The sequence below is a fragment of the Halictus rubicundus genome, chromosome 10, assembly GCF_050948215.1.
Source record: "Halictus rubicundus isolate RS-2024b chromosome 10, iyHalRubi1_principal, whole genome shotgun sequence".
Classification (NCBI taxonomy): domain Eukaryota; kingdom Metazoa; phylum Arthropoda; class Insecta; order Hymenoptera; family Halictidae; genus Halictus; species Halictus rubicundus.
Window position 1 is genome coordinate 14,160,303 of NC_135158.1, and position 12,733 is coordinate 14,173,035.

Genomic DNA, 12,733 nt, shown 5'->3' on the forward strand with positions numbered 1-12,733 from the left:
GGCCTGTGCGAATCACGCGACAGCCTGGTAATACAAGTTCCCGCGAGAAAGGAAATCCGTTGAATGCAATCGCGATTCTCTCCTCCGGCGAACGATGCTTCGATAAACAGAGACACGGTAATCGGACTTCTCATGGAAAATGCATTCAAATGCAATGAAACATTTTTATTTCACTCCGCCCGCCGAGAGATACGCACCGCGCGAACAGGGTGTCGGGAAGAAAGGACGGTAGAATTTCGAAGGTAATTCTATCGCCTAAAAGCAAGCCGAGGAGGAAGGATAATATTTCCTCGACGTAGACTTCTCTTTTTCCGAAAAGCCAAATTAAAATTTTCTCGCTTTCCTGCAGCAACAACGCGAAGGAGATAGTTAAATCCACAGGCGAGAAAGTAATAAGCGATTTATAAGATTCGATACTGTTTTGCTTAAAATTTTAACGCCAAAACAAGACGATTCTAACGGAAAACAAAATATTCCTCCGATTCTTTTTATGCCAGATCAAACTATTCCTTCAACGAAAATATTTTTCTGGGTTGATCACTAAAATGAAAACGTTATAAATACAGCCGGAAGGAAGCGTAAATATTAAATGTACACGATAATTACCACAATTTTCGCGAACTGAGATTCCGTTTCAAAACGGCCATGAGTTTTTGATAAATAACGCTATAAAATAATGAAACGAGAAGATTACAAAGGGAATAGAAGATTGATTATTTAAACCGATGAAATGAACCTGAAGCTGTTTTAACTTCTATGCAATCGTGCACCCATTAATTCTTGATAATCTACGTTTTATTTTTGCGTCTATTCATATTTTGCCCACAGTGCGAAGAGGGAGATTTTATTTCAAAACGGCCATGAATTTTTGATAAATAACGTTGTAAAATAATGAAACGAGAAGATTAAAAAAGGGAATAGAAGATTGATTATTTAAACCGATGAAATGAATCTAAAACTGTTTTAACTTCTATGAAATCGCGCACCCGTTAATTCTTGAAAATCTACATTTTATTTTTGCGTCTATTCATATTTTGCCCACAGTGCGAAGAGGCAGATTTTATTTCAAAACGGCCATGAATTTGTGATAAATAACGTTGTAAAATAATGAAACGAGAAGATTACAAAGGGGAATAGAAGATTGATTATTTAAACCGATGAAATGAATCTAAAACTGTTTTAACTTCTATGAAATCGCGCACCCGTTAATTCTTGAAAATCTACATTTTATATTTGCGTCTATTCATATTTTGCCCACAGTGCGAAGAGGGAGATTTTATTTCAAAACGGCCATGAATTTTTGATAAATAACGTTGTAAAATAATGAAACGAGAAGATTAAAAAAGGGAATAGAAGATTGATTATTTAAACCGATAAAATAACCTAAAACTGTTTTAACTTCCATGAAATCGTGCACCCGTTAATTCTTGAAAATCTACATTTTATTTTTGCGTCTATTCATATTTTGCCCACAGCGCAGAAAGTGCATGTGACAGTGTCAACCACACAGTTTCGTTCACGAAAATAACGTCTTTTCCAACGTTTCTGGTATTTAAGTGGTCAAGGTGCAATTTCACTTTGTATTGAAAAGTTTCTCGGCGTTCAGTCGCTGAACAGAAAATCAGAACGGGATTTCCATTCGAAATATCTGAAATTATTTATACCCCGTTCGAGACTTCGTTTCACGATAATTAACTAGCGAAAGCGTCGAGCTTGCTATTAGGGCAGCGTCGGTTAGCCAAGCAACTACAAACAGTAATAACTACTAATCGCGGTTTACTTCGACCACGGGACCGTCCGCGACTGTAAATAGCAATTCTTGAACGGAGCGCAATATCAATGCGACAAATAGACTATTATCGTAATGGATCAAATTATCGAACAGAAACCGACCGTCGAGAAATTTCAAATATGCATGACGCGATTATGGGATGCAAGATCTTCACCCGAGCATCGTATAGACCGATGACCGAACATATTCGCGTTTTATACTGCCGAATAACTTTTATTTTTCGTTCGACCCTTTGGAAGTATCAAAAATGCGAAAAACTCTTCGTACGACCAGCTTCTCATGTTTTTATTCATAAAATTAACACTACTACGTCATAATAAATTCATGCGCGTATCATAAGAGAAGTGACATAATTCAATAGAAAGGAAATTTTACGGGAAAGCCATTTAAAAATGATCTAAAAGTGTCAATTTTTCTACTGCATACAGTGTTTACTCGATATATGTCACGGGGTATACCCCGCGGCAGTGGGGATAGTTCTGGGACAATTATAGGCTAGATATTTGGGACATATATCGAGTAAACACTGTATAACCAACTCAGAAATGTAAAATATTTTGTTGCTATTTAGATACCGAGTTAATTGTCATGTACATTAGTTATGAAGTATAGAGTTACGTCGTTTTTCCAGCGAATAATTGTCGAAAGGTTGAATTGGAGTTGTGACGATTCTACTGTGAAGATTTAGGGCGACTTCAAAGCTAGTGAACCAATGAAAATAATTAAAAACATTTTTTAGTTGTGCCATTTTCCTTGTCAAACGAAAAATATGCAACAATTTTTTCGATTCTACAACAGGACGCTGACATTAGGCGAATGATTCTTGCCGGTGGGACTGTAGGCCAGCCAGGTATTAGCGACGAAAGTGATCGAGGTACTATGTTCCCATAATTCGAGTCCCACTTGGTAACGATATTCCTGATAATGAGAGTTTAAGGGCTCTTTCGTAGCAAATTCGGTGAATCGGGTGTTCCGTAAAATTCGCCTGGAACAAATCGAGTAGCTATGAAAATGGAGTACTATAATCTGTTGTCCTCGGCGACCCACATAGCATGAAACCTGTTAATGAAGGTAAACAAAGAGCGGAATCATAATTGAACCGTGTTTGGACTTTCGAGCGGGTGATCAACGGTTTTAAAAATGGGCATTCTATTAACTTCTCCTCTGAAAATGATCGATTAATCCATCGATTGTTCGAAAATGTTGAGAGTTTTACTTCTCGCAATGATAGTTTCAATAGGTGAAAAACGACGCAAAATGGCAGCGAATTTTACAGATTTATATACAGTTAAATTCAAAATGCTTAATCTAAAGCGATCCGTTTGCAACACTGTTAATACAAATCACTGTTATAATACAAATCAGTATAGATTGGAGCTAGCAAATTTAATTAAGTTACCGGTCCACTACACGGACTCTCAAGCGTCCTTGTTTCGCTAGGATAATCGAAACTCTACTGCAACTTATTGCATTTTCAAAACTTCTATGACTCCACACGGTGCTAATGTAAAAATTATGCAATGTAACTAACGCTTGCCGATTAAACTAAAGTAATCGGTACGGCCATCGTGTTAATGGCACTGTTGGATGCAAGAAGAGCTTCTGTGCCAAATGTAACTTTTAATGTCTCTGAATATTACGGAGTTAAATACTTTTTATACGCGAAGTTGTTTTAAAATTGCCCGTAATATTTAGAAGTTAGTATTTCCCTTTAGCGGCTTGGTTATTGTAACAGGAATGATACCGTCAATTACTTAGCAGAGTTAGCTTTAATTATATCTTCTTGCGTAAAATAAAAACCTGCAGCGAACAGCCCTGTTTATTGAATTTATTCATTATTATTTATCCGATAGCCGTACGATATTTGGAAAAGAATAGAGTTTTGAAAAAGAAGACCAACAATCAGTAATCAAACCTAATTAATTTGTGTTGTGTTGGATCAGATAAAGATCATATTTTGCTTCGGTCAGTTTCAAATGTAACAATTCATTGTACCCGAAAAGAAATAAAAATTGTACTAGTAAATCATAGTTACTTCTAACATAAAACGAACAGAACTTTGACAACAGACTGACGAATCTATAAAAACAAAATTTCCAAAATACATATAACAGTGATACAATAAACCCTTGATTAAGGAAACATAGGTACGTGCATTTTGAAATCGGACATGTCATGTTCAACGACCTAGTACAGTGAAATCTCGATATAAGTCACCTGCGCGGTTCTGGCGAGTGACACTTAGACGAAATCTGTGGTTGTCGCCGAACGTTGCATTTGACATACACAGTGCACGCTGGAAATGTAACAGTCACTATCCGTGGTGGTGTGGGCAGTCCCGGTGACCTTTAAACGCGAGGCTCGCAGTGACTTATATCGGGAATTCACTGTACTAACGAAAATACGTTGAAAATATTTTACGACTGGAAATCAAGCTAGTAATTTTTTTCTTTTTTAATACAAATAAGGGTATAGCGTTCAATCTTCGCAAGGTTGGAACGGCGCAATCCAGCGTCTGAAAATGTAATACCGAAGAATTGGATGCACGCGTCGCGTCGCGTCGTTTCTTGATTCAGAGCTCCGCTTAAAGAGTTCGCGAGACTGCCGCCTTTAAAGTGAAACATGTCGTGTGAAAAGCGTCAGGAAGGTGTTCAAAGGTGCGAAATACGATCCACTATCACAACGAAACGTGTCACGAGCGGAATTCGAAAACATAAACCACAGTCAACCGGAATCCAGTTCGTGCTCTCTCGTTCTCTGCAACGATTTAGAATTTACGATTTTTTCTCCCAAGGGAGGTTTACGTTTCCCGGCGCTTTTCTCCTGGATAAGAGCGCGCGCTCCGGAGACGCGTTAATGTATAATATCTGCATTTATTTCGAATACCTACGTTTCCCAGATAGCTATCGGTCAGGTAGATTTCTTCATATGCGCGATACTTAAATCACAGAAGATTTAGCGTCGCATTTTCATGCGTTATTGAAATAACATAGCTCTTCATCAGGCTCGCTTTTTATGTTTGCTAGAGACGATTAAAAATAGAATCGCAGAGTAAGCATTTTTTTTTTTTATTAAAAGCTAACTCGAAACTCTAAATGCTTTCTTCTCGAAACTATATTTTCTAATCTGGCATCGAACGGATAAAGTTTGAACAAATTATTTTTCATGATATTTTATTGATATTTCAATTCCTGTAAATATTCGATTTCCTTTAGCAGAACAGAAATTCTTTTTATTTACTAAGTCGTCATTTTCATATTTTCCAAAATTCTGAAAAATCGTACGCTAACTTAAGAATAATATATTTTTGCTTAACACGTTATCTACTCATTTCTTAATCTTTTAAATTCTACGGCTGAAGAATAACAATTTCAATCGTGAATCGAGACGTCACCCCTTGTAACTAATCACGTCGTTTGCGATTAGTATGTAAAAGAATATTTTTCCTTTTTCCGATGCGACAATAGAGTGAAGAAAATGGTTTAACCTTTCCCATGAACATGCACTGTTTTGCAGTACATTGATATACGGGAAAAAGAAATGTTGGATCACTCGATTCTAAGCTTCCAGATTAGCACACCCCGTTAGCATACGCTCTTATGCGAGTGTCCGGTGACTTCAGGACCGGAGTTGAAATCCTTGGACACCGGTCTTACATTCCCTGTAGACTTCGATGCTACCGTGTTATATGTATTCACTATAGAAAATTCAACTCGACAGTCACCTCCGGCGTATTATCCAAACATTTTTCGTTTACTTTGCGTTAGACGTTCCGCGTGGTCCCTTCGGTTTAGAGTCGTTCTTTCAGCCTCCCCCTCTTCGCCGCGCGACACATACCGTATGAAATTATATTTGCAGAAGGAACCGAACGGCAAGTCGAAAGAAAAGCACAGTCGGAATAAAACGCTAATGTTACGGGCGACTACGATAATAGGAACAGAGGAACGGAGACGTTTTTCCTTTGCCGTTCCTTCGTCTTGGTAATTGAAACCAATTTATTCCATATGAAGTGGGCTGCCGGCGATCGATCCAAGGGAGCCACGGACTCGTGTAAAATTAAAGAGGACACGTCATAAGGGGCTGCAGGCAGCCTCGTAGCGGCTACGAAAACGCGTCATCGGTCTCGTGCTGCGTAATCGAGGGAGTGACTCGCCGGAAACTTGGTACACCCGCGGATCGAACGACGGCGAATCTAACCGATGACCATCTGGTGACCCTTCCCCTCGCACGCCTCCGTTCCCCCTCCCGTTTCACCCCCTTTTCCTCCGAGAAAAGGTTCCCAGTCCTGGCCGAGTCGTTCCCAACAGCCGAGAAAGAATCGAATCACGTAACAATTACCTGGCGCCAATCAGGATGGAAGTGGTCGCGCGCTCCAGGAGCTTGAAGTGCTCCACGTGGCTCTCGTTCCCCAGAAACCGCTGGCCAATCACCTCGCCTGAAACAGACAAACCGGCACGGACATGTTAACCGAGTCAAACAATTCGTTGCGCTCCGTAATGCACATAATCATTTCGGTCGCAACTGTTCTGCTCCGAGATCCTAGCATCCGCTTCTCGCAGACTTTCGATACTCTTGCAACCGGGGACCATAACTGTTATCACCAGAGAGGACTCTTTTTCTCTTCTTGGTAAATGTTATCGTTGGGAGAAATTTCTTTCGATCGCTTATAACAGTTATCAATGAGAGAAATGTATTTCGATCGCTCATAACAGTTATCAATGAGAGAAATGTATTTCGGTCGCTCATAACAGTTATCAATGAGAGACATTTATTTCGATCGCTCATAACAGTTATCAATGACAGAAATGTATTTCGATCGCTTATAACAGTTATCAATGAGAGAAATTTCTTTCGATCGCTCATAACAGTTATCAATGACAGAAATGTATTTCGATCGCTTATAACAGTTATCAATGAGAGAAATGTATTTCGATCCTTTATAACAGTTATCAATGAGAGAAATGTATTTCGATCGCTCATAAGAGTTATGAATGAGAGAAATTTATTTCGATCGCTCATAACAGTTATCAATGAGAGAAATGTATTTCGATCCTTTATAACAGTTATCAATGAGAGAAATGTATTTCGATCCTTTATAACAGTTATCAATGAGAGAAATGTATTTCGATGGCTCATAACAGTTATCAATGAGAGAAATGTATTTCGATCGCTCATAACAGTTATCAATGAGAGAAATGTATTTCGATCGCTCATAACAGTTATGAATAAGAGAAATGTATTTCGATCGCTCATAACAGTTATGAATGAGAGAAATTTATTTCGATCGCTTATAACAGTTATCAATGAGAGAAAATTTCGATCGCCCATAACAGTTATCAATGAGAGAAATTTATTTCGATCGCTCATAACAGTTATCGACGAAGAAAATTCGTAACAGTTATTATTAATTAATAGACAATCAATTGTTTGATAAATTTTGTACTCGTGAAATTAATTGCTACAGTCAACACTTAATGTGACAAACATGAGATCTTCCAAATTTTCTGACAAATTACACTGCAAACATTACGCTGCGGAACTTTATGCATTTCTGGCTGATAAAAGTTTTCAAAAATTCCGGGAATATAAAATTCGATAGAATTTAGTACGATTTTTATGTATTTTGGATTTGCGAAGGCTATTCTCACTGAAAATGAAATTTCGTGTGATTCCATGTCAAAGTGATGATGATTCCATGTGATGATTCTCAAAATCAGAAATTTCTTAGTCATAGATGAAATTCAATCGAACAAAACTTATTAGACTCTTGTTTATAATGTCGACTGGATGTAGACAGTATATTTTTACAAATTGGCTATCGCAAGGTAGATATGAGTATTAGTAAACAGGTGCACTATTCCCAGGCTTCGAAGTGCTTTAACATTAGAGTAACAGAGGTATAATGTTTTCTTATCATATATCTCCGCAAAAGCTTCGAGTGGGCAAATATTTGAACGTAAAATATTTACCGAGAGTCTTTTTCCGTCCGTCAACTGTCATTGTATATTGCGAGGACATAACCGACGAAGATGGTGGCTGTGACATAATATTCTCCGAAGAATATTTATTTTGCATACAACTTCGCAGTATAATTACGAGGCAAGTTATTATAGTTGGACTTTGCGTGTTACGCAAAATATATAATAAATATGTAGTGGGGATAATCCCGCGACATTTATCATCGAGGCCTCGGCGACATATATCGCGAATTCGCTGTATTATGCGAACTGTTAAAGATATTCGACTAACAACGAATATGTATTCTGCCTCCAGCCCCGAGGGTTGTTTTCAATACTCAAACACGAATGTTGACAAATAAAAAAATACGGATACATCCTTTCTTTCTGCTATAATTACATAAAATTCGATGGCACGATAATTTGATGCGCGAACGTGAACGAAATAGTTAGAATACAATGTTCCCGTACCGAAGCTTCGTTTCCGGAGTAAACTGAATTTAATCGTTCACGGTGCGTGTTTTGCGAAAACACCTGTCTATCACTCGTCATGTTTGCTCGTAATGAACACAGACAGTATTAAAATGTTATCCGCCGTCTATTGATTCCGCAGAATGTAATTATTGTTCGATGATTCGGTGAAAGGAGTAAACACGGCGAGGAGGAAGCTTGGGAGGGGGGGGGGGGGGGCAACAGTTTTGTTCAACATTTCCGATTTCTTCTACACGGAAAATTACGTGTTATCTCGTTGTTATATTAACTGCAGGATATCCTGTACACTGTGCTCGCTGATTTCTTGGTGCGCGTATAAGATAATAATTAATTGGAAAGATTGCTACCTTATACCTGTCTTTGCCTGGTTTTGCTGTCGTAAATGACTCCGCATATAAAATCGGCGTAAACACATATGCTTGGTCTTACGTGATCAAATTTATGAGTCACTGCACGCTAGATACGTTATACCGCGTAACACTGTAATACACACCTGCTATAGAGAATTTATTAGCGCATTAGGCAGGGTGAATTACACAACCCTCTAAAAGTTATTTCTCGCATAAAAATTCAAATGCGAGGAGAAATTCGTTTGTAAGCTTTATTTATTAAAAAATTCGATACCGGCAACGTTCGAAGCCGTGCTATTCGACATATCCTAATTTATGTTTCCATAAAATAATATTCGCGTAGAAAGTATCATACGAACATGTAGTTACATATAAATATATCCTTATCGTTGCTTCTTTGAAATTAAAAAAATACACGTATAAAATTTAACCAAGAACAATAATAATATTTGCAGTTGTGTTTCATATAAATTATGACGATAAAACACAATGTAAATGTATTAACTGCATGGGAATAGAACGGTTTAATATTGAACGATGATATTTACGTTCTCCATATATATTTTGTAATCGAATTTTTAAAGTAATGAAATAAACAAAGGCAAATATGCTGTACATTGATCGATGAAAATTGCAATGTATCAACAGTTTTCAAGTAATTATTCGAAGTGAAACTATATATACGAATATAGCATTTACAATTTGAGTGAAATACAATTTTTAAAAAATAATCTAGAGTTCAATAGCTAGACCAGCTGTGTGATAACTGTTGCTTATGGTCTGTGTTATATAAGAGGACTAAAATCGTAATTAATAAGCCCTAACGTTACAGATTTCTTCATTAAACAAATTACCCCGAATTTACCCAAATTCTCCGAGCGTTCAATCGACCATTATCGCGTCGTGTATTTTCCATTAACATTTCGACTGCCAAACTAGAAACCTCAAAAATTCCATAAAATCAAATTAAGTTATTTAATGAAATAAAAATTGAACAAAATTAAACGTATGATATTCAGTAGTCCTCCAACCTTCTTGCATTTCACAGATCCTAACCAAATTTGGTAGAATGAATATATTCACGTAAAAGTTAATTTTAAAACCTGGACAAATAATTCCGTCAGCCACATCTGTGTGACATGGTAGTCAACGTGTTAAGCAGAACGGCGCAGCTCGTCGACAAGAGGAACGTGGTCGCGATTAGGGACATTTACCGCAACTACTCGCACAATAACCAACCGCGCAATAAAATCGAACGTTTCCAACGTGTTCAATAATTAATTCTTCCCGACAAGACTCCAAATTTTTCGCAGCATCCTCGCGTCCCTCGTCGTCGTGTATCATCGACGCTTCTCGGCGCGATAATGCTCTCCCGGATAAGAGCTCGCGCGGGCAATTCTACCGGAGAGGCCGCGATCACTTCGAACGATAACGATCTATCGTCGGTTCGACTAACGTCGTGATCAAGAAACGAAGTCCGAACTTCGTTGGCTGGAGCCACGACCACGGCGGAATGGTTCTTTATCCTCGCATAGCGTCGCACAGCGTCGCGTCGCACGGCGTCGCGGCGCAAAAAGGGCCAGCGGGACGCCCGCCGGGCTTCGCAAAGAGGGAAGAAACGGAACGGAACAGAGCCGGAGTCGGGAAGTTAGAATCGCGGCGTGTTTTACTGCGTTATAAAACGCCTCGTCATTACCTTTCCGCGTACCTGCTCGCGCACGGAGCGACGATCAAGGCAGACGCGACCCGCGTCCATGAATGGATTTTACCCATATACACACACAATCCTCCGGGGCACGCCGGTACACCCACGCGCTCGGATTTATGTGCCAGATACGGACATGTGAGTGTATCGGCGCGAGCGGCCGCGTCTCAATGGAGGAGGAACTTGTTACGAGCGGGCCGATAAAGGCGTAGAAGCGAACAACCCGCAGGAGGGGATAAGGTGGAGGCTGACTTAGGCGAAGGAGATACGGGAAAGCGCGAGAGAGAGAGAGAGAGAGAGCGGGACAGAGATCGAGCAAAAACTCGTTGCCGAGGGTAGGGGTGCTGGTAAACCGGGGACAATTGTAAGGTGCAGAAAGGAGAGGAAAATGGGTTATGAGAAGGAAGAAAGGGAAGCAGACGCCAGGTAGACGGAAATAAAACCAGCACTCCGCGAGAGAGGGGAGAAGACGAGGACACGTGGGTGGAGGACGAGGTAGGATAAAGCTACAAACAGTGAAACGGTAGAGTGAGGATGAGGAGAGAGAGAGAGAGAGAGAGAGAGAGAGAGAAAAGAAGTGCTGGGCAAGAAGGGAAGGAAAGGAAAAAAAAGGCGGGTTAGGGAGGAAGAAGAGGAGCACGCGCAAGAGAGTGTCTCAGCCTTTATATAGTCGACGATAAAGTGCTGCGCGCCTACTTTGTGGCGGCTCCCTCCTCGATTCTTCCCCTGCGCGCTATCTCCTGTTAAGCCTTAGCACTCGAATGACGACTGTAAGGCGCCACTAAAAATTGCTGTATCATTATTCAAAATATTTCTTAGACTATTCAATTTGTTTGTGTGTAAGAAATTACGAAACACTTCAGTATTGTACGAGTAAAATGCACCATTTTCATGTGTATAACATAAAAAATATATATATATATATATATATATATATATATATATATATATATATATATATACAAGGGAAGTATTCTAAGTCAGAAGAAATGTTTCGTTTTGGAGTTAAAATACCTTCGAGTGCAAAGGGTTAAGCCTCTCGCGATTGCACAGTGGTCTAACACCGCGAAACTTATTGTTAGTGACATTTTGCGAAAAAATCTACTGTCTAAAGTAAATGAATTGACTTGTGTTGAATGCTTACTGTGCTTTCTAAATATCCGCCAACCTTGAAAATGAGAAAATTAAGAAAATTTAATAAATACCATTTCTGTAATAAACGGTTAAAGTTGGAAGTTTTCAAGACGGCCTCGAAAATTGCTTTTCTTCTTTGAGATGCCCTGACGATCCTTTTCAATATTTTCCTTCCAATTTTTTTAAAATGAAAGGTTTATCCTTAACCTGTACATTACCATTGTCGATTAAAAATTACCATTCATAATGTATTAAACATGCTGTGCCAAATGCAATGTAGAAAATCTTCAAAATTCTTAAGACTTCGCAAGGAATATCTTCTGTATCACACGAGATCATAGAATTTTACAAAATGGAGTATTTTCAGCATACTTTCTTCTACACAATCATGCAAGAATTATTTCCCATCCCGTCCCATATCACAAATTATTATTGCTTAAAGTCGCCCGCGTCCGTGCGGCTATGCGCATAGATCATGGAACCATGGCAGATCATGGCAGGTCATGGAATTTTACAAAATGGAATATGTTCGGCACACTTTCTTCTATATAATCGTGCAAGTATGATTTCCAATCTCGTCCCATATCTCGCGTTATTATTGTTTAACCCCTTAACGCACAGTTTTTTTTAGAAAAACCGGCCAAAAAAAATCAATTTTTGGTGGAGAATTTTGATATACTGCGCTTTTGTTCCATGGAAAAAGGCTATATTTTATTCTTGAATAAATAAGTGTCATAGCTTACAATCCCATGTAAATGATAAATGTCAATAAAACGATTTTTTTTTTCTTCGCTTTGCATTCAGTGTGAAAAATTACAGCAGCATAAAATACAAAGTTCAGTTCCCGGGTTCTTCGCCGGGACTCTTTGACGACTAAAAAACACTGTGGGCGCTAAACCAAATTTGATTCAACCCTTTCGGCACTACTGCCGCCCATCGGCTACCGCCGCGCCTAAAATCGGCATTCACGGAAAGCATTCTCGGAAAGAGCATCATTCGTCTAACGACGCTCTCCACAGTATCATTACTTTACTATTCTGTGTGTAAAATTGCCGGCCGCTCTAATCATTCCATTATACTTAGATTAGTAACTTTCTCGTACCACGAATGTATAACCGCCGGCCAGCTCTTCCGTACCGAAAGGGTTAAAGAGGGATCTTTCAAAAATTTAGTGGAATGTTACAAAATGGAATATGATCGGCACACTTTCTTCTATATAATCGTGCAAGAATGATTTCCAATCTTGTCCAATATCTCGCGTTACTATTGTTTAAAGTCGCCCGCGTCCGTGCGGCTATGCGCA

General features: G+C 39.0%; 1 protein-coding gene across 3 annotated transcripts in view; it reads right to left on the minus strand.

Moving 5' to 3' along the window:
• Positions 1-12,733, minus strand: part of LOC143358470 (semaphorin-1A) — a 592,115-nt gene that overhangs the window by 337,235 nt on the left and 242,147 nt on the right. For all 3 annotated transcript variants that reach the window (XM_076795645.1, XM_076795646.1, XM_076795643.1), the window contains one exon: positions 6,131-6,227. In XM_076795645.1, coding sequence (XP_076651760.1) covers positions 6,131-6,227 — 97 coding nt within the window. The remainder of the gene's footprint in view (positions 1-6,130; positions 6,228-12,733) is intronic.